Genomic DNA, 27,851 nt, shown 5'->3' with positions numbered 1-27,851 from the left:
TAAACTTCTTTTCCCGCTAAATCTCCTAATTTTATTCTATCGAATCTGATTTTCATCCAGCCAGCTAGTAACTTCATTTTAAAGGATCCATACTTAACGTAGATTTGTGCAGGTAAATGAACAAAATAATGATGACTAAATAGACAGCATGACGTCATAGCACTGGCTTACCAACATATTTCTCACAATAGGGGTAAATTTCATAAGCCGTTGCCGGATCAGTGGCTTAACCGAGAATGATACATGATGGAGTTTTGGTTAACCAATGATATCCTGGAAAAGAAGTCAGTGACTTCAATTTATTTGCATAAAGTTTCTGAATACAATATACTACGGTATCTTGCCAATCATTTAATCAGAAAACTATATAAAGGACCTTAAATGCACCAGGCAATTCGACAACCTGCTATTGGACTTCTTGAGTGTCTGTTTTCGGCTGTTTTTTGGAAGATATTTAGTAAAAATGTCGTGGATATACTGCTCAGTACCAATCACATTTATGCTGTTTTATTTCTTAACACTTACTGTTTGTACATTTACTTATGAAACAAGAAGTAACGGTAAGTGAAGAGATTAATGCAGCCCATACACGTTCAATCTTATTGACCAATATCAAAGACCTAAGATGCAAGAGTGGATACAAAATCTACCATTGAACACGCACAATGGTAGATTTTGTATCCATTCCTGCATCTAGGGTCCTCCATATTGATCAATATTTTGATCGTGTATGGGCCGCTTTATTGCAATGCGGTTCAGTTCACTCAAGAAGTGAATTATCTCGTGATAACGAAACCTGACTTAAGTCAGGAAGTCAGAATCACGAGACTCTAAGACTTCCTGACTCTTAAGAATTTTATTTAAAAAGTCGGGAAGTCGGAAACTCTTGTGTTACGAGCGCTATAGAAGAATCCAACGAGCCAAGTGATGGTCAGAATTTAGTCGGCTATGACTGGGTCCGCGGCGAACCAAACTGGTGTTGTGACTGCCCAATTGGGTGGATTAAAGCCGCTTAAAAATCGATATTATGTTGTATTGGGTTGTAAACTTTCATCATTCTGTTGTCTACGTGTAGCACGAGTGATAAAATACAGGAGGTTAAAATTCCCGCCAAGGCCGAATCATTTCACCATTTTGGGTGCATTGTAGCCGACGGGGGCCAGTTATGGCTGCCAGTGAGGTGTAGGAATGCGTGATTCGTCTATACGATGGCGAAGTGATGTAATAATCGGATTAACTACCATAGCAATAGGTGAAAACAATTTTGAATATATCGCGCTGCACTACAAGCAGATTGCACTCACCACCTGTGTATGTTTGCAATCATAGATTGAATACAATACCGGTCTTTGGATAATAATCTTATAGGTGCGAGTGATCAGCATGATATGGTTCTCAATGCAGAGGTACCGCGTGAACGTACCAGTGCAGCGCGGTATATTCAAAGCCTCTTTTCACCTATTGCTATGGTAGTTAATCCGATTATTACATAATTTTTGCCAGCGTAATGAATCCAACGAGCCCGTGAGTGGTGGTCAGAATTCATTCGGCCATTGCTGGGTTATTCTTTCGTGTAATTTCACACGAAATTAGGGTTAGGGTTAAGGTTAGGATTTGGGTTAGGGTTAGGATTAGCGTTATGATTAGGATTAGGGTTAGAGTTAGGATTAGCTTATACGAAATAATTACATGAAGGATCGACACATTACTGGGTCTCCTCCACCCCAATTGGCACTGACTGTTCAATTGGGTGGATTAAAGCCGCTTAAAAGTCGAATTAAAGAGATTGCGATGATCCATAGGTGTTGCCATGGTTCACGGTTGTTTGATGTGATCATTTATTAATTTATCTAACAAACCATTATTATAATGTTCAATTCTAGATCTGAATAATACTAACAGCTATCACACTAATAAACTGTATAGACACATTGTTTTGTAGCACTTTTTAACATAGATTTTTGTTTATAATTATATCAAATTATTTATCTTTTTCTGCTTTTTTGTGGTAATTTTAGTCTATAAACTGTACATTTGTGTGAAAATTGAGGGCGCTATTTACATATATTTTAAATTTAATTTAGCCAAATAATATGAGTTATATCTTACATTTCATGATAAAAAGTTTTTTGAAAATTCCGTTGTTATTTTTTACAAAAATTCCTCCATTTGTTAGTCTGTTTGCTGATGTACTAGTATCGTTTTACAAGTGTCTACCCCTTGTAAAGATGCCAACAAGATTTTAGATAAATAGCGCCATCATTGTTCAACTTTTCTTTAAAATAACCCAGTTTTACCCCGGGGGGGGGGGGCACTTCAATTTGAAATGGACATAGGTGTAGGGCTGGCACTTTCGCACTAAGGGGCATTCGATGAGAGCAAAATGTAAAAAATATGGGGTCATTGGGTAAGAGCATGATTTTTGGCATTCGGTGAGAGCAAAATGTAAAAAATATGGGGTCATTGGGTGAGAACATGATCTTTTGTTTAAATGGAATCTTTGTGCGAAAACCGAAACAGCGCCACAGAAACCTCGAAAATCGAATTTCTAGTTCTAAATGGCTTCAGATTTCTTTGGGTTTTTTTTCAAAATAAGTAACACAATCAGTGATAAATGAAAGTTGCTGTTCAAATTGAACTTGTAAGGGTCTATGGGTGACAGATCAAATGGAAAAATAGGGGGTCTTCGGGTGACAGAGCACGTGTTCGTAAAATAATATGGGGTCTTTGGGTGACAGCGATGCTGAAAAAGGGGGTCTTAACAGCCCTACATACGCGTCACCTCTAAAGTTGGAGTGCCCCCCACCCCCGGCGTTTTACATGCCATCAAACTACCGGTTGCGTGGACCGTGCGTAAAAACGGCGTTCAAAACGGTTGCACACCTCAATATTACTTTATCATGAAGATTTCTTACACATATAAAGGATCATATTAATAGTTAGACTTTCTTTCGTAAGTACAGTATCCTTGACTCGATTATTATTTTAAATGGACACATTTTGGGCATTTTCAACGAGTCCCCACGTTTATTTTTTACGTGTAAAAAATCTTCAAAACTGGTCAAATACGCAATCATTTGCCATAAAATGTGTATTACATTGCGAATTTCAAAAAATCAAAATTATTTGATATCAGAAGGACATTCAGAATGCAATTCGATATGTCTGATGTGCTCTAATGTCCCACAATAAATACTGTCCAAACGTTCATACCCCACCCCTTAAGAAAGTTGGGTCTTTTCTGGATAACTGATATCACGTATTCATTTCTTTATTTTACAACTGATATTTTTCCTTTGTTTATTTTGCTGTTTGACAGGTGACTTAAACTTGGAAGATTGTCCTCGAAGCAGCAGGTCTATAGTCAATATATTTGGAATTGAAGCTGACCTTTGCAAAGATAGACAATCGTGTCACCGCGATCAAGACTGTACAAGAGACAACCAACTAACATTATGTAATTGCAGCTCAATTTGTGGTCCAATCTGCATGAAACCACTGCAACTTACGCCGGGTATGTGTTATGTTTTACTGTTTGTCATCATGCAGTTATTGTTAACTACATGTATGCACACAACACAGGGGCACTCACAATAGGCAATTGAACCCTACTGGTAGCGCTGTGTTGTAGCTATAGGGGATGAACTAGTTAGCGTCATATATCAAAAAGTATAAAAGCTATGATTTTAGTACTTGCTCTATGTTTCAATTACTTAGTCTTTTCAAAATATCTGAATTTTTAACCCGGTACAAGCTTTAATAACGGAGGAACATGCATTTTTATGAAAAAGAAATCCTACCATCTATCCAAACTCGCCGTGTTATTCCAATGCACATTTTGCTTCACCGGGCAGCCCTGGTTTGGTCGTATTTGGAAGATTGGTATCATAAAACCGTAATAGGTACAAATTTAGTACTTTCTGTCAATCAAGTATGGCTTATTATCTACATGTCAATCTTTAAATAATTAGCATATTCCTTATAATAACGGTGGTCCGCCTTGATGAGTAAATGACAGCAAACCAGTGAAAAATACCCCAAAACTCGGTCAGTGGAGCTCCGCTCGTACATGTCAATAGCGTCATTATCGATTGGATTACATGTCCGTAGCGGACAATTCGGTCGCTCATTGGATTAATATTATCATGTGGTAATAAATTTGCATTGGACAATAGATTACTATATAATGGTTTATTACTGCATATATCGGTTTAATCTTCAATAAGCGGGTTTATGGCTGGAAAGGTCACGGTGAATTTGCCGTGGACGTAACTGCACTATGTACTGTGTTATTCGCCAGCAATAGGTGAAAACAATTCGTTTGATTACCGCGCTGCACTAGTACGTTCACGCGGTACCTCTGCACTGAACCATATCATGCTGATCATTCAAACCTGTAAGATTAGTATCCGCTTGAAAAGAGCGGTATTGACATACACATGTGATGAGTTCAACCTGCTTGTAATTCAGCACAATATATTAAAAATTGTTTTCACATCACCTATTGCTATGGTAGTTAATCCAATTATTACGTCACTTCGCAAGCGAATACGGTATATAAACTTTAATTGGATATTTCATAATACTGATAAGAAAGGGAGCGTGTAAATTTTAAAAAGTGTTTCCTAGATGGGCGATTCCATTTGAAACCTACACCCCCTGTGTGTAGGAGATCAAGGTTCTGTCTTCCATCTGAGACAAATATCGATTTCAACTGGAGTATCCCATTACCTATTTTTTGAACGTAGCCACTAGTTTGATTAATGTCGCACACATTGAAGTATAATTTTCACGAATGCTCATTCATTCATTCATTCATTCATTCATATGATAGTAATGTTTCAGGTCCATATGATTTATGTATTTCAGACCGTATTTTTTAGAAATTAAACATACGTTACCATAAACTGATAAAGTGCAGGATTAAAACAAAAATGACTATAAACTGTTGAGCAGTTATAGCCACAGATGTACTTGTTAAACTTTATTAACATTATTTCATTAACGCATTTCCAACATACTTGTCGGGCATTTAAAAAGTAACCTACGTGACAGAAACATACGTTACCATTATTTTTAAAACCCTATTAAAATGTACTAAAACCGCGCCCGATTACCCGTGTATTATTTTCTTATAACGATACCATGCATTACAAGTACTTAGGAAAGAAAATTACAGAAAATATGCTCAATGAAAAGTATCCTAATTATTTGTAAGTTTCAGCTAAATTTTCAATTCTTTTCAACTCTTTTTGAGGCAATCAATTCCCCTTTAACAAAAGTTTCTTTTTGAACTAAAGGCGACATTGCATTGTTTTATGCCAAAACAATTAGTTTTTGCATTGTCAACAAAAGAGCTTGCAGTACTCCTTTCAATCTAATCATGCTAATGGTAACATACGTTTCCCTTAGTAACGTAAGTTTCCCATAGAAAACACACGGGCATTATTGAATTTGATTTTAAAATAAAAGTTCACAAGATTTGATCGACATATTTTCCAGAATGAAACTTCGAAGGACTGCCTTTGATTTATGAATAAAAAGGAGTAGTTTAGAGATACTTTATTTTCGCCAGTACTGCCGATTTATCAGTTTTGACCCAGGAGTGGGTGGTGGGGAACACGAGCAAAGGCCTGGATAGATCGAAAAGGGCCATAACACTTGATTTACTCTTCCTCTCTTCAATAGAACCATACCAATCATGAAGGGCTGTCATAGTGCAGTTTTGTCCACGGCAAATTCACCGTGACCTTTTCAGCCATAAACCCGCTTAGTGAAAATTAAACCGAAATATGCCGCAGTACTAAACCATTATAGTAATCGATTGTCCAATGCAAATTTCTTACCACGTGATAATATTAATCCAATGAGCGATCGAATTGTCCGCTACGGTCGACTAATCCAATCGATAATGATGCTATTGACATGTACGGGCGGAGCTCCACTGACTGAGTTTTGGGGTATTTTTCACTGGTTTGATATCATTTACTTATCAAGGCGGTCCCCCGTTATTATAAGGACTAGGCTAATAATTTAAAGATTGACATGTGGAGAATAAACCATACTTGATTGACAGAAAGTACTAAATTTGTACCTATTACGGTTTCGTGGCACCCATCTTCCAAATGCGACCAAGTCAGGGCGGGCCGGTGAAGCAAAATGTGCATTGGATTAACACGGGAGTTTGGATAAGATGTAGATTTGGCACAGATCGGTTGGAGAGATATCGGTCTGTAGTTGGTGGCAGCATGGGGGTCACCGGCCTTAAAGATTGGAATAATACGGGAGACCTTCCAGGCATCAGGGACTCTGTCGGTGATGAGCGACAGATTAAAAAGTCTGCAGAGGATGGGCAAATAGAAGTAGCTAGTGATTCCGTCAATCCCAGCAGCAGATTTGTTGTAAAGCTTTTGGACGAGAGAAAGAACATCAGAGCCAGAGCAGGAAAAACAGGAAAGAGTGGAACTGAAGTTGTACTGAGGGGTGGGACAGCACGGTTGAAACACTCAAGCGAAAAACTGACTAGAGTTATTGGCTATGTCAGTGGGAGAGCAGGCACAAACGCCATTGTAATGGATGGAGTCAGGAATGGTTGCTTGACCAGAGCGATTTTCAGTAACCATGGTAACCCAAAAAACGCTTACTTGGGGATTCATTATCAAGAAGGCTAGCAAAAACGTTGTGTTTGGCATACTTAAGTCTATACACTTGAAGAGTTTGAGAGGGATACATTGGTTCATAACTTCCATGTAATATGTATGAAAATGATCCCAAGCATAGTTGATGTCATTAATACCCTCTTGAAGTTGATAATCACTGAGTTGCCTATTTGCATCAACCCACTCGGCCTTTAATTGCCGGCATGCCAGATGGTGCGGGAAGCAGTCTTAGGTTTGTTTGGTCGGATGTTAAAGCCACAATAGATAACCGAATGGTGACAGGCACCGATTGGAGAGAGGTTAGCAACTTCAATGATTAAACCAAGGTCATTACTTTAAATATGGTCAATGAAGGACGGGTTAATACCCGGGCTATGAAAAGTAGGCTGCGAGACAAATAAATTGATGAAGATTGTGGTTGGCAGAAAAACTTTCACAGAAAACGTAAAATATCGAGTTATATGAAGGGTATAAAACAAAGATCTTTTAGTAAAGCTAGATGAGAATTAGTGTACATGTTCACGTAACCTCCTTCAACTCATTTGCATAATTTTGGAGGTAGCGGATCCCGGGAGCGGATCGTATTCTGATTCGTTGAACTCTAAATTAGCATACTTTTGGAGGTTTCCATATTTGGGTTTCCTAATTAATTAATAATGACCCAGACGTTGTTTACATCATGACGTCATTAGAGCTTGTCACTCGTCCGATTCGAAACACGAAAAACACAAGCACTTTTCTTATCGTGAAATACCACATAGCGGAGGTGTTAGTTTTTTATTTAAGGAAAATATTCCTGGCAATGACCCCATATTGACAATGGCTAAATATGCTGTATAGCTCTAGAAAGGACCCGGCGACGGTCCGCCATTTTTTTCCTTCAGATTTTGAGGTCATTTAGTAGACTTGCTTACCAGTCGTTTTCATTATCCTAACTACAGTTTGCACATTGAAAAGTGAACTTCGACGTACGTAATGCGAAAAATTCTTGCCGTACCTTTTTTTATTCATTTTTCAGCCGGGACGGTTACGTTTGCAGCCACGCATCGGTATAGGGATGATCGGTTCTTGTGTATATTAGAATTATGTGGTATAAAACGTTGAAATAATATTCAAAACCATTTTTGATAACTTCCTGCAAAACATTCTAACATTTATTGTACTCGGTCGAGGCCAGGCAAAGCCCAATAGGGGCCATTTATACTAAAAGAAGAGTTTCTATTCCAAAAGGCGCAAAATCCAATAGCTGCCTTGTGTCACATTTTCTGGTATATTTTAACATTTTTATATTTAAATAAATGATATTTAACGATTGCAATGGATATGCTTGTAACTCTAGCTTATTTTCTAACTATTTTCAACATCATTTTATCCCCTAAAAAAGTTTTCCAATGCAAAGTTTAAATATGGCTGCCATATTGGATTTAGCTCCTTTTGGAACAAAAAAAATCCTTTTAAAGGAGGTTAAAGAGATTTGCAATTATTTTTATAACCAAAAATTGTTATAACTATTCTAGTGGCCCAATGTTTTTAGATTTGCAAGATTACTGCTACTCTTAGGAAAATCTTCAGATGAATTTTACACATTGAACCAAACCCTATACAAATACATTACAATAACATTTGGCAACATTTTGAAAATTCGTGTTGCAGTGTTGTTTTGTTTTTGCTTTTTTTTAAATTCATATGAAACGTTTTAAAACCGTTTATATAAGCCGACATTAAAATGCTAATAAAACTGACTCAAACCAAAACCCGCTTGTAACACTTTTTTGTTTCCGTTGGGAAAGCACATTCAACATTTGAAAAAGACCCACGCTAAATCGAACCCTGAGCATTTGCAAGTGTTATGGTTTTTATTTAAATAAAAACGATAGCACGATACAAATGTTCGTTGTTACGCTTAAGGGGGTACTACACCCCTGCCCAATTTTGTGCCTATTTCTGCATTTTTCTTGCTAGCTGTATGTTTAGTAGCAACGGATTTAGCTTGTTCCAATTTTGGTAGATAATCATGATATTGGAACAAAGTATAGCTAATTGCCGATATGAGTGGGTTTCGTTTGAGAATATGTTATGCGCAGAGTAGCATAACTTAATACATTTGCAAGGCTCCAAAGAGCAGGCAAAAGAGACTTCTAGTACAATCATCATTATCATAAAATATAGTACCAAGTGCAGGTACATATGAAGTATACTTGCTTTCAAGTCTGAAAGAAAATTATGTGAACTCCATTAATTGCAAGTCTTTGCTATGTGTTTTAAGCTGTATGGAATTAATGTTTTGTTTAATTCCTAGTTAGCACGCTTACTTTTCAGAACGCCGCATTAAAAGCCAATAAGACATGTAACACTGATCTCTCACAAAGTTGTTTCGATTAATCAATATTGTTATACCATGTACACGGTATAGTGAAGAGATCAGATGGTGTTTAACATGTTTATATGTTTACAGCATGATTCGATATTTTTAGGTATTTCTAGCCAGAATTACCCGAGGGATTTCCAGATAGAAATTCCTTACAAAAATGAGACTCTAAATTGTTCCATAGTTTTGGATATTTCCATGTTTTTCGTATTATATTTTCATCGCCCAATGAGATAGCTTCTGACTGGATTCAGGTTCTGTCCGGGACCTGCCGCAGTTATAAATTTATAGCGCATTGGGGACAAGTAAGATATGTATATTGGGGCAAGGACTACAACTACTGCACTGGAAATTTTATTTCAGCACAGACAACAGTTGTGGAGTTACAGTCAAAAATGAGGGAAAACCAATATTTGATCAATAAATCAGTAACTACTTGCTTTGAGTTGCTGAATTTTCAGTACAGTAGTTGTAGTTCTTACCCCTATACTATACATATCTTACTTGTCACCAATGTGCTATAATTTTTGAGAAAAATGCAAAAATAGGCAAAAAATTGGCCAGGGGTGTAGTACCCCCTTAAATACATTATATTATACATCTGCAGGGTACCATAGAAAAATATACTGCGCCAATAAAGTATCCTTACACTTGGAAAAATAATCACAATCTAATCCTGCACATTATGACACCACATTGAATCCAATGTGACTTCAAGAAGCAAAGTTACAAGCATTTGATTAGACTAAGGTCCAGTTTTAAAAGTGACAAACTGGCCTATTCAAAACTCCACATACTAGACCTCTGGTTTGAGAGTGGTGAATGGCTAATTTATGCGTTTGGCTTTAATTTAAAACAAAAGGAACAAAAGAAAACTGAAACAAAAGAACTGACAAATAAAAGGAAAGTTATAAAAAGTACAGAGAAGCAAAAAAACTGAAATAAAAACTGCTTTAAGGGGTACTTTTACACCCTGGCCAAATGTGTGCCTATTTTTTGCATTTTTCTCAAAAATTATAGCGCATTAGTGACAAGTAAGATATGTATATTATAGGGGCAAGGACTACAACTACTTCACTGAAAATTTAGCAACCCAAGGCAAGTAGTTATTGATTTATTGATCAAAAATTGGTTTTCCCTCATTTTTGACTGTAACTCCACAACTGTTGTATGTGCCGAAATAACATTTCCAGTGCAGTAGTTGTAGTCCTTGCCCCTATAATATAGATATCTTACTTGTCACAAATGCACTATAATTTTGGAGAAAAATGCAAAAATAGGCACAAAATTGGGTAGGGGTGTAGTACCCCCTTAAATAACGCTTCATTGAAAAAACTGTGTTGTCTCTTTGTTTCGCTATGTTGGAATCTTTTTGCGCCTTGTATAGGCCAGTTTGTCACTTTTAAAACCGGACCTTCGTCTATTCAATTGCTTGTAACTTTACTTCTTGAGGTCACATTGGATTCAATGTGGTGTCATAATGTGCAGGATTAGATAGTGCATCTATATATTACAAAAACAAAACAAATTTACCCCAATATTGTTCAGTTTTGAAATTGTGATTATTTTTCCAAGTGTAAGGATACTTTATTGGCGCAGTATATTATCATCTGCAGGGTACGATAGAAAATTTTATACCTATTATATGCCTAGGATTAACTAATAATACTTAGGAAAACTATACGAAGAGCGCGAACCTCATAAGCAGGTTACTATAGTATACCCTTATTTCTCCATAGGAAATATAAATACTCTATTGAGAGATAAAATTCTTAAATCAGTTGACAATCAGATATTTTATAAATATTATATTTGCCAGTTTAAATATTTATCAACTAATCAGCTTAAAGATTAAGATTACATTTAACCTATTTTGCAACTACTCTGTCCATGAATATTTGGGATTTGAAGCATTACAAAAATTCTGACACAAAAATTAGAAAAGACAAAGAACACACCGCATCTTGATAGTGTTAAACAAACATGATGTTTTGTGAAACCTCATACGAAAATATTGTAAATGCGTGGTTGAAAAGATTTTAAAAAATATTGTAAATGCATGTAGGGTATAATTAGGTAATTGGGTAACTTGATACGATTAACATAGTTTGGTGGATTATTTTGCGGTGAACACTCTTAACACTTAGCACATGCCCTGTGCTTACATACACTCATAGAAATTGTTCGTTGGTATACTCAGTAAGTTGATGTAAGTCGTTGCGTCAACTTTCCGAGTAATGCCAACGCGTACAATTTTGAGTAACGCTGACTCGATATCATTATGTTGGTCGCACTCATTTGCATTTACTTTATTGAGTTGTTGCAACTCAGAAAATGAAACTAGGTTAGCATAAATTTCTAGAGGTGCGCTATAGTATACAGAATTTTGCACTGATTACAAAAATAAATATTTGAATACTGCTAATTGTGCAGAAAATAATCCAATTACGTGAATTAAGTAACAAAGTACCAAATTGGAATAACTCAAAACAATAATTACCAGTAACTTAATATGAACGAGTTACATCAACTTACATGTTGAGTTACAATAACTCAACTAATTGGTTCTTTGAACCTTGTTTATTCCCTGAACTTGAATTCAGAAGTTGGCATTACTTAAAAAGTTGACGCAACGACTTACATCAACTTTTAAGTAATGCCAACAAAGTTGATTAGTTGACGGAACTTTTGAGCTTTTCCAGCATTTTTAAGTTCGGATAACTAAAATTAATTTTGTTTTGGCAACTTTTACACTATTTTTGAGTTGTCCAAACTTACTCCTTTTGAAATGCGCCAAAAAGGCGAACAAGTCATTTCTATGAGTGTATTTAGCTTGCACATTTTTTATTTACTGCTAATAAATAATAAAGTGGAGTTTAAAAACACATCTCTCATCTTGTATTATTTAAACACTTACATGAAACAAATATGAAATTTCGCAAAGCCTAAAATGATGCTGAAAAATGAGGCTAAATATTATACAGCACTGATTAAAAAAATATTATCCCGTTTTGCTAAACGTAGGACAATTAGACTGGCTACGCCCCCGAATAATTCTGATATATCTGAAAATATTCAATGGTTTCATTCAAGTCTTTGATCGAGTTTTGATCGCTAGTTTGTAATAATCAGACAAAGACAAATCTGTTTTATAATCCGTTGTACAAATTCCATTAATGGTACTGCCACAGTGCCGCTGATCATGCTGATACGCAGCAGACCATGACTCAACGGCTGTCAATCATAGGTATACTATCGTTTTGGAAGTAATAATCTCGGCATTTTCTTTTGTTCAATGTACTATAATTTGATCAGCTTGTAAACGGCGGGAAAAGTAGACCGACGTTAAATACGATGCACGATTTACCGACAAGTTACTCATTTCGGAATGCGATAATGAATTTTGAAGAAAAAAAGTTTCCACAGGTTTGATGGGACTCGAACCAACGATTCCACGCATCATTGCTTATCAGCCCCGATCTTTACCGCTAGGCCACGGAGGCAGATATTCAGAGGAATGTAATAATAAAAGATAAATCTCATAATGCTATCTTTAGCCTTTTGTTTACATAAAAATGATGCATTTTGTAAAGATAGATTGGCCGTTTTATGTATAAATAGCACGAACGTTTGAAAAAGGCCTCAAACAAATAATAGAGACACTGATACGATGATGAAATTGCATAAGTCGGCGAATATCTGCGTCGCAATGTTTTGTTTTGATTTTAAGAATTTGACCCTAAATTTACGACGTTAAGACATTATCATTCGAAATCAACAAAAGATATTTCAGCAGTATATGCTCACATTCATTCTCTAGAGTGTTTTGAACATGTTTGTGAAAAAGCTTCAATAATGGTTCGCTGCATAATGGTAAAAACGGCCTTGATCTGAAAAAGGGCGAGAGGTGCCATATTTACGGATTCAGGCTAAATTCAAAATTTGTATAAAACGTTTGGTTTTTGATCGATTACAACAATTCATTTTTGTCATTAAAAGAAATTGTGTCTGGCGTGAATTACACTACAATTTGTATTCCTAGGGCTCTTTGATTTCTTCAGATATATTTTTATAATGATAGCGTGAATCCCTGGCCCTCTATAATTACGCACAAAAGATCGCCTCCCCTTAATAGTAATATACGAGGGTCATTCAAAAAATGTTACTTCATCATTACATTTCTGTTATCTTACGTGCCAGGATATTAACATTTCCCGTGATTATACTCTTAACTCTTGGCTACAGCATAACATTTATTTGACTAAAATGTGATTTTTGGTTGTTTAGATATGCTGGTTAAAGCGAATACAGATTTGGTATGTCGGAAACGGTTAAAAACTGAAGCCGAAAGTTTAGTAAGCATCATATTGTTGCTTTGGATAATGTCCATAAAATTGGTGCGGTTGTCCACCTGCTTACTCAGGATAAATATTTGATTCCTATTTGAGCTCCCTGGCATGCCTTGGGACTTTGGGAGTTCAAGATAAAATAAAACATGTTTTATATCAATAGAAAACATCAAAGGGTTCAACAGACACACAAATGTTAGTGAAATTTGTCAGATTTCAACTGGGTAATTCGTGATTACGTCCTTATTTTAAGCAATGGATGCATCTTGACGTGGAAATAAAATAATCAGGTTGTTAGCAACCTTTTATTATACTTGCAAACACTCAGCAACCTGGACAACCGATTCTTTTGTTATACAAGGCTCACTCAGTCATTTAATGAGACAATACAAACGATCGAATTTGGTGTTGAAATGAGCTAAATTTTGAGTTACACCTTTTCAATGTAAAATTAATTTTCTCGGCCAAATGAAAAGCAATCATTTTCATTTTTTCAGTAAATGTCAGGAAAAATTGTAGTGCTTGATACTGTATTTTTTTCAAATCCTAGTGTTAAACTTAGGCGTGAAATTTAGTCATTTAGTGTAAGATTTTCGATTTTGATAGGCTTAAACTCTGCCCGCGAGCCTGTTTTTGGATCAACCTTTTAGCTTTTCAAAGTAAGATAGTTCGCTAATGAAGAATTTTTCCCAACTTTCTAACGCACATCACCGTGAGCGATATATCATAGTTTTGTCAGAATTTCCATTTTGATTTCACCATCTTTTACTGTCGGCTGAAAAATTTTCAAAATCAACGCGTGAAATCTAAGGCTAATACTAGCATTGTGGATCGATATCCCTGGGTTTAATAGGATACCGGCATGGCTATAGTGTTGCCAGAATATAGCAAAGAAATTCCCAGGCCTATAGCGCTCTTACAGATCATGTTTAACCAGAACATCCAATTAGGGATTTGGGCTACCAAATCGCTGGACGGGCAATTTGCTGTCAATGGAAAATTGACCTGGATAACAACAAAGGAAATATCGACTATTTCTGCTGATTGCTCTCGAGATAAAACTACTGAGTTTGACATTTTCGGAGCATGAAGGGAAAAAGGGTAAAATAAAAACGGAAATTCTGACAAAACTATAGCATATAGACCCACACGATGTGCCTTACAGAGGTGGGAAATATCTTTCTTTAGCAAACTATATTAGTTTGAGACGCTAAAACATGAATTCCGTAAAAAGCTCGCGGGCGAACTCAAGACCTATAAAAATCAAAAATATCACACTAAAAGACACAATTTGATGCTTAATTTTAACACCAGGATTTTTTTTTTTAAATGTATATCCAAGCACCAAGTTTTTAACTGACATTACTGAAAAAAAATTATTGCTTTATATTTGACCGAGAAAATTAATTTCATAGCAAACAGGTGTATCTCTGAATTGTGCTGATTTTAACATGTATCGATCGACCTTTAGCGCGACTAAGCATTTCTGAAGAATCGGTTGTCCAGGTGGCTGACTGTGTAAGACTTATTTGATTTGAACTTATGAACCAATTAATGCGACACGAACCAGCAAGTACTCACCCGGTCGAAGTCAAGAACCTATGGAAAAGGGTCGATATGACGGCTATTCTGATCATGTATCGGTTTTGTTGTGCAAAATACACCATACCCAGTAAAACTGTACTATCTGCAAGCATTAGGATAAATTATTTGAACAGAAATGACGCTATTTAATCATTTTCAGAAATAAATCTGTAATGATTTCCACATAATTTTTAATCAAAATTGGCCCTTCTTTTCGGACCGTTTCCGACATACCAAATCTGTATTTACTTTAACCAACACATCTTAACAACCAAAAGCCATATTTTAATCAAATAACTTTAATTTTGTAGCCAAGTTTTAAGGGTATGATCTTTGGTTATTTCACTTTCCTGGCACGTAAGATAACAGAGATGTGACGATGGAGGTAGAACTTTTTTGAATGACCCTTGTAGTTGAATTGCATGGTGCATAGTTTGCGTGTTAAATGAAGTAGACAAAGTATAAGACTTCAATTATTAATTTGTGATGCGAGATGTCACAAAGCAATTCTCAAAATAAGATATGAAGAGCTTATTCCGAACCGTGTTAAGTCCACAAGCACATGTTTCTGATTTACCTGTGCGATATTGCAACGGGTTGTGATGCTATAGGCATTATAATTTCAGTTGGATGCACCATTACAAAGCAAACAGTTGATGGATGCACAGTAACAATACTGTGTGAGGCCTTTGATTCCCAAATGAGAACAATAGTCTGCATATTGTTAACCAGCATTGTTGTGGTAAATAATGGCTTGTTGATTGTACAACCTATTGTTACTAATGTCAAACTTGTCAAAGTAAGTGAGAAACATGTGGTTGTGGACTTAACACGGTTTGGAAATAAGGTCTTCATAATTGATATTAGTCCGCGATGTTATAAGGCCCGCCGATTACGAGCTGATCAAACTATAGCACAAGTGTTTTTAGGTTATGTGAAAGTTTTCATCTGCGAATAAATTCCGGGCCGCGACTGTGTGGGGTGGTCCTCTTACAAATCTTTGATTAGATTAGTAAATCGACATCAAGAAAGATGACCATTGCCATGATTTACGCAAGTGTTGCCCAAATGTTTTGTAAGTGTGAATAGGAGATACAGAAGGGTTGATCAGGACTTACGTAAGCCATGTAACGTCGTATAACGTAAAAAACGCATAACGTAACAAAAACGCAAAACGTAAGAAATTGTTATGTGTTGAAAACCGTTTGACACTGTAGAGTGTAGAAAAAGGGACTTTTCAGCTGTCCAACGCATAACGTAATAAAAAAAATTTAATAATCTAAAATGAAAAATGTTTGAAAGATATTATGTTTTAAGTCGTCTCTCTCTCTCTCTATTTAAGTCAAAATTCGCCCCATATTGTCTCATTCACATCAAATTTCACTAGTGGAAATTTAAAATGAGAATTCTTTCCAACCGAAGAGAATTGGACGAAACTATCGGTTCATTTTCTCCTTTCTACGAAACTTTCTCATCGAAATGAATGAGAAATACTAATTAACGTGTTAACAACCTGTCACATTGTATTATGGTGTTAAATTTTCTCATCTAAAACATTATGACAGGTTGTTGACAGGTTAATTAGTATTTCTCATTCATTTCAATGAGAAAGTTTCGTAGAAAGGAGAAAATTTTCAATTCTCATAGTTTTGTCTAATTCTCATCGGTTTAAAAGATTTCTTACTTTAAATATCCACTAGTGAGGCAATCCGTTTCAACTCCAGGGATGTGCACCGCAGCACCTCTTCAATTTTTTTCTTTTTCTGTGTGGTGCTAGATATTGGTGAGAAAGTAAAATCCTGAAAATTTGAGCTTCATACTCCATTTCGTTTTCCCGTGGTAGCAAGTTGAAATTTAGGGGGTCAGTGTAAAAAATGTGTCGCTACGCGAAAGACGATGTTTGGAGGGCCATAAATGTATAAAGGGAACCCATACAACTTTTACAAATATGTATCCTGGATGGAGTACTTATTCCATTGAGTTGTACACATTGTTGATTTTGCATGTAATGACTCTTAATGTACAACTCTATGGAGTAGGTAAACCTAACTAATGTGTTAAAGCCATCGAGACCCCAAGCCAATATCTCTCAGAAATGTTGTCCAAGGACATATTTTCAACATACCTGAAGTTGATGGTGGGGCATAATGTCTGACATTGGTTTTCAGGGGGTCAAAATGTACAAAAATGTACAATTGGGGTTTTGCATGGGTAATATCTCAGCTAATAGTATTCTAATAGGCTCAATATGGGATAAGAGTAATGTCCCACCAAAGCGCTTTGACTGACCAAAAAATGGACAGCAAAATTATTTTTACTTTTGGAGTTCTGACCCCCCGAAGTTGGTCCTGTATGGATGAAGTTGCATTTTGAGGGCCCTATATCTTTTTAAGTACAGGACTTATGGCAGATTTGAATTCTACACAAAGAAGTACCCCAGGATACATATTTTTAAAAGTTGTATGGGTTCCCTTTATACATTTATGGCCCTCCAAACATCGTCTTTCGCGCAACGACACATTTTTTACGCTGACCTCCCTAAATTTCAACTTACTACCACGGGAAAACGAAATGGAATATGAAGCTCAAATTTTCAGGATTTTACTTTCTCACCAATATCTAGCACCACACAGAAAAAGAAAAAAATTGAAGAGGTGCTGCGGTGCACATCCCTGGAGTTGACATGGATTGCCTCTAGTGTTTTTTCTACATGAGTTGAAGTTGCATAACACACTCAAAGCTACTCAACATGCTCAATGGAATTACAAATAAACGAAAAGTAATTTATACGATTGAATCAAACTTATGTCATTACATAATTGTGTAATGTATCTGCCTTTATCATTGAGGAAGTATCATCTTACAATATCCATGATATCTTGTGACAAATCAAATTAATTATAACCTTCAGGCTATCTATAGTCAGTACTGTAGCTCAAGTCAGTAGTTTACATATTTCCCTGAGTGTAAAGAACTTGTGGATTAAGTGCATTATGTCTAAGGATAATATTTACACATCTTTCTTACATAACAATCTGATCTATGAGGCGACAAAAAAAAAAGAAACACTATTCTACGGGCGGACGGACCTTTCAAGTAGAGTCGGTCGCCGTCGGCCCATAGAACAGGGTTTTCTTTTTTCGTCGCCTGAAGTAGAAAGATTAAAACATTCAACTACACTCACCAGGTTATTTTCCAAAAATTTCGGAACCAACTGGTTCCTTCCTCAGGGGGTAATGGTGTGTGAGATGCTGCTGAGATCAGAGTTTCTAGAAGATCTTCTACTACATGTAGAGTTGCCAGTTGAGTTTCACTGATTAGGAGAGACCCGCAGCCCAAAATCAACACCTCGCAGGGGTATAAACTATCTCCGTGTACAACAGTTTGCGGAAATCAGTGAAACCAACTGACATTAGTAGAAGATCTTCTAGAAACACTGATCTCAGCAGCATCTCACACACCATTACCCACTGAGGAAGGAACCAATTGGTTCCGAAATATTTGGGGAAATAACCTGGTGAGTGCAGTTGAATGTTTTAATCTTTCTAAACTGAGCTCAAAAAGAAACTTATAATTTTTTACGTGTGAATCACAAGGTCATATCTTAAAATACTGTCAATCAAAATGAACCAAAATTACACACAGGATTACTTTAATACTCCACTCAAAACACATGTCAGTAACCAAGCAGTTGTCCAACTGACACAACAGCAAAATGCACTGTCATGGGACAGCTTCCTGGACTTCCTCCACTTTCACAGCCCAACATTTGGCACCCAGCACAAAACATCTGTGAGAATGCACACAAGATCCTTGCACAGATGATAAAACGGTGCTGCTTTCTGCTTTTCATACACTTTTTTCATGAAACAGGGCTGGGCTGTGAATGTGTTCCAGGAAGCTGTTCCATGTCAGTGCATTTTGCTGTTGTGTCAGTTGGATAACTGCTTGGTTACTGACATGTGTTAAGAGTAGAGTATTGAAGTAAACCTGTGTGTAATTTTGGTAGAATTTGATTGACAGGATTTCAAGATATGACCTTGTGAAAAATTATAAGTTTCTTTTTGAGCTCAGTTTACTTCTTGTTGTTTACTACCTGCACGTATGAACTTACAAAACTGTATAATATCTTTACATTATTTTTCAGTACCAGAAATTCGAGAAGGGACATGTCCTGTCGTGATGACGGGAACGTTTTACGTATTTTTTCAATGTTATAACCACTGTGAATTGGATATGCATTGTACGGATCCACGCATGAAATGCTGTTATTCATCATGCGGCAAGAAGTGTACATTACCTGTCGAATTCGATACAGAAGTGCCTACCACCATTACCTCAGTTCAAATCACGCAGAACACGACGTCTTTTGAAGGATTAACTGATATTATTATAGGAGCATCTTCTGAAGTTACCGAATATGACAAAGGTTTGTATCAATTGGGCTATTCCATTTAAAATCCACACTACCCCTGTGGAAGATTTTGGAAATATCTTCCACAGGGGGAGTATGAATTTCAAATGGAATTAACACATTAGGCAGCTCCATTTGAAACACGCCCTCCCTCAGTGGAAGATTCTGGTTGAATCTTTCTCAGACTCGGGTGTATGAAATTCAAATGGGGCTGCTAATGTGTTCATTCCAATTGAAATTCATACTCCCTTTGTGGAAGATATTTCCAAAATCTTCCACATGGGGAGTGTGGATTTTAAATGGAATAGTCCATTACGAGGGTTGGTCAATAATATCCCGCAACCATTATTTATCTCTGCTCATGCATGATTTCAACAACCTTTTTAATAATCAGTAGATACCCAATCAAACCAAGTACCATTTGTTAAATTTTGTCATCGATTAATCTCATCTTATTATGTAAAGAACAATGGATGATAACCTCAAAATAGGAGATATTCAACACGATCCCTTTTCTTTAATAAAAATGGTATAGATCTAAAAAGAGTACAGCATCATTTCTATGTTATCGGTCTACAAAGTTGCAAAAACCGCGCCAGATTCCATACTTTTATTCTCGAGATATTTGGAATTATGTAACAATACCTCAATTTGGCGCGAGATTTTCTTGACTATTTTTCACCATAAATCAGGCAGTGTCCATACACTATTGTGTTTATGCTAATGTCATTACGTAATCAAGTATTCAGCATCGCTAATACATATTTGTTTTGAAAGACAAAAGTACAAACTAGTATTTAGCTTAACAGTCATCCAAGTCATGCATGAGCGGAGATACACCATAGTTGCGGAAACTTATTGACCAGCCCTCGTACATTCAGGTCTCATTTCACGAATAAAATGCACAAAAAATGCGCCAAGTTGCGCAAGGATGCGAAAATTATTTTCATGAACTTGCGCAACTTCGAACAATTTTGTGTAGGAATTTTGAGCCACTCTAAATAAAATTAAAATAAATTTTGGATTTATAAAGCGCCTTTCTCCAGATCTTAGAGGACTCAAAGCGCTGTAATTTCGCTGCAATGGTGAATCATCACAATCAGATCGCATCAACTAGGTTGCTGCCGAACGGCGCACACCTATCCGCATTTAGATTGTAACATCCACCAATTATCTGTGCAGCTCCCCAAATTCTATTGGGTGAAGGAAGTTTTTGATAACCAAACAACAATTACTAATCACCGATGTTTGCGATACAGGAGGAAAGCGGAGATCCCGGAGAAAACCTGCGAGAGCGAGCATGGAATCGGGATAAACCAAGTGCACATGAGTCCTTGGGCCACGCCGGGGCCTGAACCCGGGACCTCAGTGGTGCAAAGCGAGGGAATTACCGCTGCGCTAACTCGCCCTCTATTATGTGTTTGCAAACATTTGTCAGCAAAGTTTCGCACTGAAGCGCGACTGTCCGCAAACGTTGCGCAATCTTCTCTCACAACTTACATTATCGAATTTTCATAACATGTAAACATGAAATGTACGGATTAAATTTTTTTTTTAATTGTTTGTACTAAGAGGAACAGTATAGCTAGGCGATCATTCCAGGAACAGTGAACCAGGTGGAAACTTAACCCTCGTATATCTAAGGACAAGCACCTCAAAGGTTTACGAGGGGGTATCCAAAAGTTTTTGACATCACCAAGAAGCGAAGGAGCTATATCGATGAAATTTTGTCAGTGCAATTACTGGTCCTTCTCTACATTATGGTCCAAAAATGGTCTCATAAGTATGTTTACTTTCTTTACAGGTGGCGCTAGATTTTCTGAGCATTGTAGGCCTAACCCTTCAAATGCAGGAACTTAATCACGCTGCGTGCCTCAATTTTCACCATTTTACAGGTTATGCGCCTACTGCCCATCTAGCGCCACCTGTAAAAAAAAGTAAACATACTTATGAGACCATTTTTTGACCATACTGTAGAGAAGGACCAGTAATTACACTGACAAAATTTCATCGATATAGCTCCTTCGCTTCTGGGTGATGTCAAAAACTTTTGGATACCCCTCGTATATCCGCGTAATAAAACTCACTCATATTAACACTCAAATGACTAAAGGTAGTTGTAGATCCATCCTTTGCGCTTATTTATCAATTTGTTTGATATTTAAAAAAATGTTTGACTCGCCACCATTCAGGGGCAGAGGAATGACGACGGTCAAAAATAGGGTTTAAGAGATCGTACGTTATGGCTTTAGTTAGCAACTATTTTAAACTGTTGCGATTTAGTAGTTCACAGCATCTTGCGAATGGTAGTGAGCTTTGGCAAAATTGCATTGATCATTTCATAGCGACTGAGTAGAATTCAAATATCACAGATATACTTCGTTAGTGTTGTTCTTGAGTTTGTTGTAAAGAGTGCTGAAACAACAACACTTTTGTAAAACGTACATAACTCATTCACAACAATAATTCAAGTGTATAATTTGTAGGATGAACTTTTGCAAAACATCAGTGTCTATATTTTTCAATAATATATTGATTTAGCTAATGAAACTCGATTTTATGACTGCTTCGACCAATAATACCTCGTCTACCCTTAAAGATTCAAAGAGTACTGCTTACCTGCGATTGTGCATTGCCTGAAGAAGCGACGCACATAATATGGTTGCACAGGTTGTATACAATTTGTAAATCCTATACAAGACGGTTGCATTGCACGATGTTATTTCTTACTTTGCCGCGGATTACTTTACACTCCTCTCAAATTCCGATGTTCCAAAGTTACAAACATAAAATGTACATATCTTCTTCGAAATTATACTATAATATTCCTTGACCTTGAAATTGAACATTATGGCCAGCAGCATATCTCTCATTGTACTTCCCAAACCACTAAACCATCATGTTTAGTGTAGCGTATATTCAACTGTTGCATACTTGACAAATTTGACATCAATGTCGATTTATTAGTCTCCGGGTGGCCCGTGTACTTCAATATACGGTTCAAAAAGCGTGGTAGGCCCTATACAAATCGTGAGGATAGGATGATTGAATCCCTTCTTACAATGTTATATACCTATGTATATGTGTAAATCCCACGCGAGGACTTAAAGGAGTGTTTCGTGATCCTAGCATCCTCTTTTTATGACATTTTCAGTACATATCCACGAAAAAAGCCTATTCCCAAAATTTCAGTTGATTCCGATTTTGCGTTTGCGAGTTATGCATGATTATGTGTATTACACTGCTCCATAGACAAAACGAATTAATCTGCAAGAAATATTTTGTACATGTATAAACATTATGTAGCCAGAGGTTTCCAGTAATAAGAGAAAAGTGGGGGGATGAGGCTGTGGATCACGAAATGCCCCTTTAACATATTTGTTTTACTATACATGTACTAGTATTAGACTGTCTAGACATTAGGCCTATATTACAGGTTGGAAGATAGAAAGTAACATACGACCCCTACATAGCTACACAATACAATTAGTAGGATTGCCATTAGTGGCGTAGATTTCTTTTTGAAATTGGGGGATTGGGTTGGAAAAATTCTTGAAGTGCGGTATGATTCAGCGCCTCATTAAAGCTAAACTCGTGGAATATGGTGCAAAAGTCACAGGAACAAAATAATTAGGTTAATTTGGTCAGAAACCCACATACAGGCGTCAACATTGAGGGGATGATTGTATGGACCATCCCCCTTATCAAATTACTGGGATATATCCCCCATCCCCGGGATTTATGATATCCATCGGTAGTAGCGAATTAGTATAGCCAAGGCACGGCTGTTTCAGTGGTGGCATGTAGAACTGTATTCATTTTAAAGCAAAGTTGAACACTGATGACGCTATTTATCTTAAATCTTGTTTGCATTTTCACAAGGTTTATACACTTTATTATAATGACATAAAAACATCATAAAATGAGTATCCTACAGCAATAACATTTTAACCTACATTTTATCATGAAATGAACGGAAAAAACTCGTATTATTGGGCTAAATTAAATTAGAAATATATGTAAATAGCGCCCTCAATTTCCACACAAACAGTTTTTAGAATCAAAACTACTACAAAAGACATAAGGAGATGAAAACTTTGATAAAGAAAAGAAAATCTAAGATAAAAATAGCTAAAAAATATATCAGTGTGATAGTTGTTAATATTGTAAAGGTCTAAAATGGAATATTATGTACTGTTTTGTTAAATATTAATAAATTATCACATCAAACAACCGTGAGGGTAGCTTACTACTCCCGATACAAGAAATAACTGAGTTATTTTGTTTTTGACACACACCAATTAACAGAATGTGGTTCGAGATATAATACAAATTCTATGGCAAAATTTATTATTAATTATTGATATTTTTTATATTTTTATAAGGCTTGAAGTAAACTTTATAAACCTAATGAGGTGCTTAAAGTGTATGTAGCTGGAGAGGAAAAGCCGTCCATCATTTGAAAATTTTGACCATCCGTATTGAAGATATACATTTTCCCAAAAATAATGTTTAAGTCTTTTTGGCAAAAAAATGTATAATTATCTTCAATACGAAAGGTCAACATTTTCAAATGATGATCGGCTTTACCTCCCAGCTATATACATTTTAAAGTATATATCATTATATTTATAAAGTTTACTTCGAGGACTGTTAAATGTCAAAAATACCAATTTTAGATAATGTGCAATAAAATTTGTATTATATCGCGAATTTCAAAAAATCAAAATTAGTTGATATTAGAAGGACATTCCTCGTATTCAGAATGTAATTTGACGTGTCTGATGTACTCTCATGTCCCGCAAAAAATACTGTGCAAACGTTGCTATCCGATCCCTTAACAAATCCTGTATACTGGATTCCAGTTAGAAATCAATTTACATTACAAAATATTATAATATGCATTCCATCCAAAATTCTTAACCCTCGATAAAACATATATTTCAAAAGAGAATTCGGAATTTTGTGGAGTCGGGAGTAATAGTATTATTATCGCGTATCGGCAATTGAGGAAATATTAATAATTAATAGTTTAAAGGGGTACTACACCCCTGCCCAATTTTATGCCTATTTCTGCATTTTTCTCAAACATTATAGCGCATTTGGGACAAGTAAGATATGTATATTATAGGGGCAAGGACTACTGCACTGGAAATTTTTATTTCAGCACAGATAACAGTTGTGGAGTTACAGTCAAAAATGAGGGAAAACCAGTATTTGATCAATAAATCAATAACTACTTGCTTTGTGTTGCTGAATATTCAGTACAGTAGTTGTAGTCCTTGCCCCTATAATATACATATCTTACTTGTCACCAATGTGCTATAATGCAAAAATAGGCACAAAATGGACCAGGGGTGGAGTACCCCCTTAATGTATTTCAATAGCTAGGTTATTAAACAATGTTCTTTTGATTTGAAATTACTTTTCTTTTTTGTCGACAGCTTACTCTTGTAAAGATGTAAATTGTTCATCGACACAGAAATGCGTAATAGATATATATACCGGCATTGCTGAATGCAGAGATCGCCGACCTTCATCAGACAAGTGCAGGTGTCGACCGTTATGCGGGACAGACGGGATTACCTACAGGAATGAAAGACGACTTAGAGACGCAGAAAGAAGGACAGGTCGTCAAATTCTTATAGTTCGTATTGGTCCGTGTCGGCGAAGAGATCGCCAAGGTAGGCCTATTATGTAAATGCAGCGCCGGATTTACCATTTACCCAGGGCCCCAAGAATTTGGGGCACCACAAAATTGCCCTGTATAAGTTCCCGCTTAGCCCGAAAACACCATGTTTTAGACCAAAATATGGTAAAATTGCAAAATGGTCTTTTACATTACATAGCAAAATTCACCTTCATTTTGGGCTAATTGTCTGAATTTTTCGCGCGCTTCATATGCTAGTCTCCCTCTAAATTGCCATGCTTCCGCCGCCACACTTGACCTTATGGTAGGCCCCTATTTGTAAACTAAGACTTGGCCACTTGAGTTGAGTACACCTGACTTCTGCACGGTGAGTTTGGGGGTCTCCAAAATTTGGTCTGACCCAGGGCCCCTAAAAAAGATAAATCCGGCACTTCCGTAAATGTCATCGCCTGGCTAATAATTACTTGGTACACCAGAGATACTAAAATCAATACCCGGGATCGATACACGTGAATGTGCTATGCACGATTTTGATATTCAGACGATAAATCTTTGGATACCGGGGTAGAAAATGATGAATATATAAATGATTTCGTCCAAAGAAACCAGATGTGGTTCCTAGCACTTGAATGTATGTGTTGAACAGATATGATAGTCGTTAGCTTGCGTCTTGAACTCAAAAACTGACAATAATTCTGATTTTATATGTGCCGAATTATATATAGCGCAGTGTATAGGCCAATCGTGGGTAGTCTAAAAGCATATGACTTATGCGTACCATGCTCGACTCACACACAGCGAGGTCAGTCACCGGGCAATTGTCAGTAGCCTTAGTCAGATGTCCTTCGGCCCATTATGCGTCTCAAAACTATTAAACAGGTCGGAACAAAATGGCCATGCGTGGCGGTGGATTCAACCTACCATGGCGATTTCTGCCATGAAGATATCGGGGCGATGACACTGTGTGACACAGGCCTACATAAAAAAAATTTTAAAAACCGATTCTTTGTTGCTTATTATTGATGTAAAAAAATTCATTCAGATTTATATATATGCGTCTTTTGAAAAATACTTATATTCAATATCTATCTTTTCCAGATAATTTCGGACCAGGACTGTTTCAGGAGGGATGAAATCAAGACTGAAAATCGGCGCCTGACGGTGTTGGCATCTATATGGCCTGCCCTGGTTGGACTTTTTAAGTCAAATATTACAAACCCAACATAGTTACAAACGTAGGATGATAGGCCTACTTTATATTACATGAATATATCTACGGTTTTAAAAAGAGTGAATATTGTATGTACTCTACAAATAGTAGAAAACCTACTTCAGCGACATGCTCGCATATAAGCCCCGTAACGGATATATAAATCTTATTTCTACTCTGCGGGTTCAAATACGACTCGGAAAGACTTCCGAAATTGGTAATCCCAAGATTTGTCAAGAAATAGGGGGGCCTACTATAGGATATATTATGTAATGCTCCTGAAATCTAAAGTCCGAAAACTTCGCGACCTCATTCAGCATGACAATCTAGTCCTGTTAAGGTGACTGTGCACTCTCAAAAATAAATCAAAAGTGCTGTAACTTAATTATTCATGCAATATAAAAGTTCACATTTTTGGAGTGAAAATTAGTCGAGAAATCTAAATATAAACAGAGATTTGGAATAAAAACACCAATTTTGGAGAAAATCACAAAAAACAACACATTTTTGCCTCATAATAAGGTGGCCCCATACAAAGGTGTGTAAATAACAAAGATTTGTAAATACAAATAATATAAATATGCAAATAATATGACACAAAACTACAACACATACATGTATAGCCTACTATCACCATACCAAGCTGGAAGCTGATCGGTTATTGCGTGCGGATTCATGAAAATGTAGGCAAAATATGCAAATAAGCTCATTAATTGTGCATACTCTGGCTATTGCATTTATGCTTAAAACTCTTTGATTTGTATTTAATTTGTGCACCATTGAAAGATTATCACATCTGATCTTTTCAGTCGCCGTACTCCCTCTGTTTGTTAGCTTCCCAAGTGGATTTCTCGGGCTTTCGCGATTACTCAGTCTAGTAGATTCTAAAATCAGATTTGTCCGGGCCTATTGAAGTGAGCATAATAATTATATCATTATAATATGTTGCATTTAATAATATAAGCCTACGTAGGGGAGAGCGGGGAGTGTTCGCCCTAGGGGCAGGTTCGCCCACCCCTTGTTTCTCAGCACTACGGCTATCAGGGAATTTGGTGATGGCAAAATTAGGTGACATAGGTCATTATAAACTTCTCATATTAGCTATGCGACATATATAGGGACGTGTTCATCGAACTGCAGCCAAAACAAAAAAATTACACCAAAACGTAATTTTTTCTTGCATTCATAATGTTGTATTATCATTGATACATAAATACAGGTGGTTTTAATAGAAATCTGTATTGGGAACATATGGGATTTGTCAAAGATTGAATGCAGTTATAAACTCATTATTCAATTTGTGTTTTGCATACCCCGAAGAAAATGCAAAAATGTGCACAAGGGGCTCGTTCGCCCTTTTGAGGATGGGGCATGTTCGCCCTATATCTTCCCCGGGCGGACTTACCCCAACCTGGAGGGCGGACCTGCCCCATCAGCGTATTATGCAAAATATTGATAATTAAACCATTAAACAAGGTAAAACTACTGAAAACATGTTTTTTTTAGTTATGTGATATCGGTATTACTCATACCACCGTTCATGTCCTAATCCATTTCTCCCCGAAGTTGTAAACATGATACGTTTAAGCTTACTTTGGACCCCTACATTTTACCCTG

General features: G+C 36.5%; 1 protein-coding gene and 1 long non-coding RNA gene across 2 annotated transcripts in view; one reads left to right on the top strand and one right to left on the bottom strand.

Annotated features, from left to right (window-relative positions):
- Window positions 1-22,383, bottom strand: part of LOC140147908 (uncharacterized) — a 49,972-nt gene extending 27,589 nt beyond the window's left edge. Inside the window, exon 1 of the long non-coding RNA XR_011858414.1 lies at window positions 21,994-22,383. This is a non-coding gene — a long non-coding RNA (uncharacterized lncRNA). The remainder of the gene's footprint in view (window positions 1-21,993) is intronic.
- LOC140147907 (uncharacterized) lies at window positions 372-27,199 on the top strand. The gene is made up of 5 exons (XM_072169698.1): window positions 372-560; window positions 3,320-3,514; window positions 19,108-19,389; window positions 24,819-25,058; window positions 26,123-27,199. Exons 1-5 carry the CDS (start codon window positions 464-466, stop codon window positions 26,155-26,157), a joined length of 849 nt encoding a protein of 282 aa, XP_072025799.1. The 5' UTR covers window positions 372-463; the 3' UTR covers window positions 26,158-27,199.
- Window positions 27,200-27,851: the final 652 nt, after the last annotated feature.

This window comes from Amphiura filiformis, chromosome 3 (genome assembly GCF_039555335.1).
Source record: "Amphiura filiformis chromosome 3, Afil_fr2py, whole genome shotgun sequence".
Taxonomy (NCBI): Eukaryota; Metazoa; Echinodermata; class Ophiuroidea; order Amphilepidida; family Amphiuridae; genus Amphiura; species Amphiura filiformis.
This window is presented reverse-complemented; position numbering and strand designations above follow the sequence as displayed.

Coding starts and splice junctions, on each gene's coding strand:
- LOC140147907 (XM_072169698.1), top strand. CDS start 464: ATGTCGTGGATATACTGCTCAGTACCAATCACATTTATGCTGTTTTAT. Junction 561..3,319: donor TTATGAAACAAGAAGTAACG/GTAAGTGAAGAG, acceptor GCTGTTTGACAG/GTGACTTAAACTTGGAAGAT. Junction 19,390..24,818: donor AGTTACCGAATATGACAAAG/GTTTGTATCAAT, acceptor TTTTGTCGACAG/CTTACTCTTGTAAAGATGTA.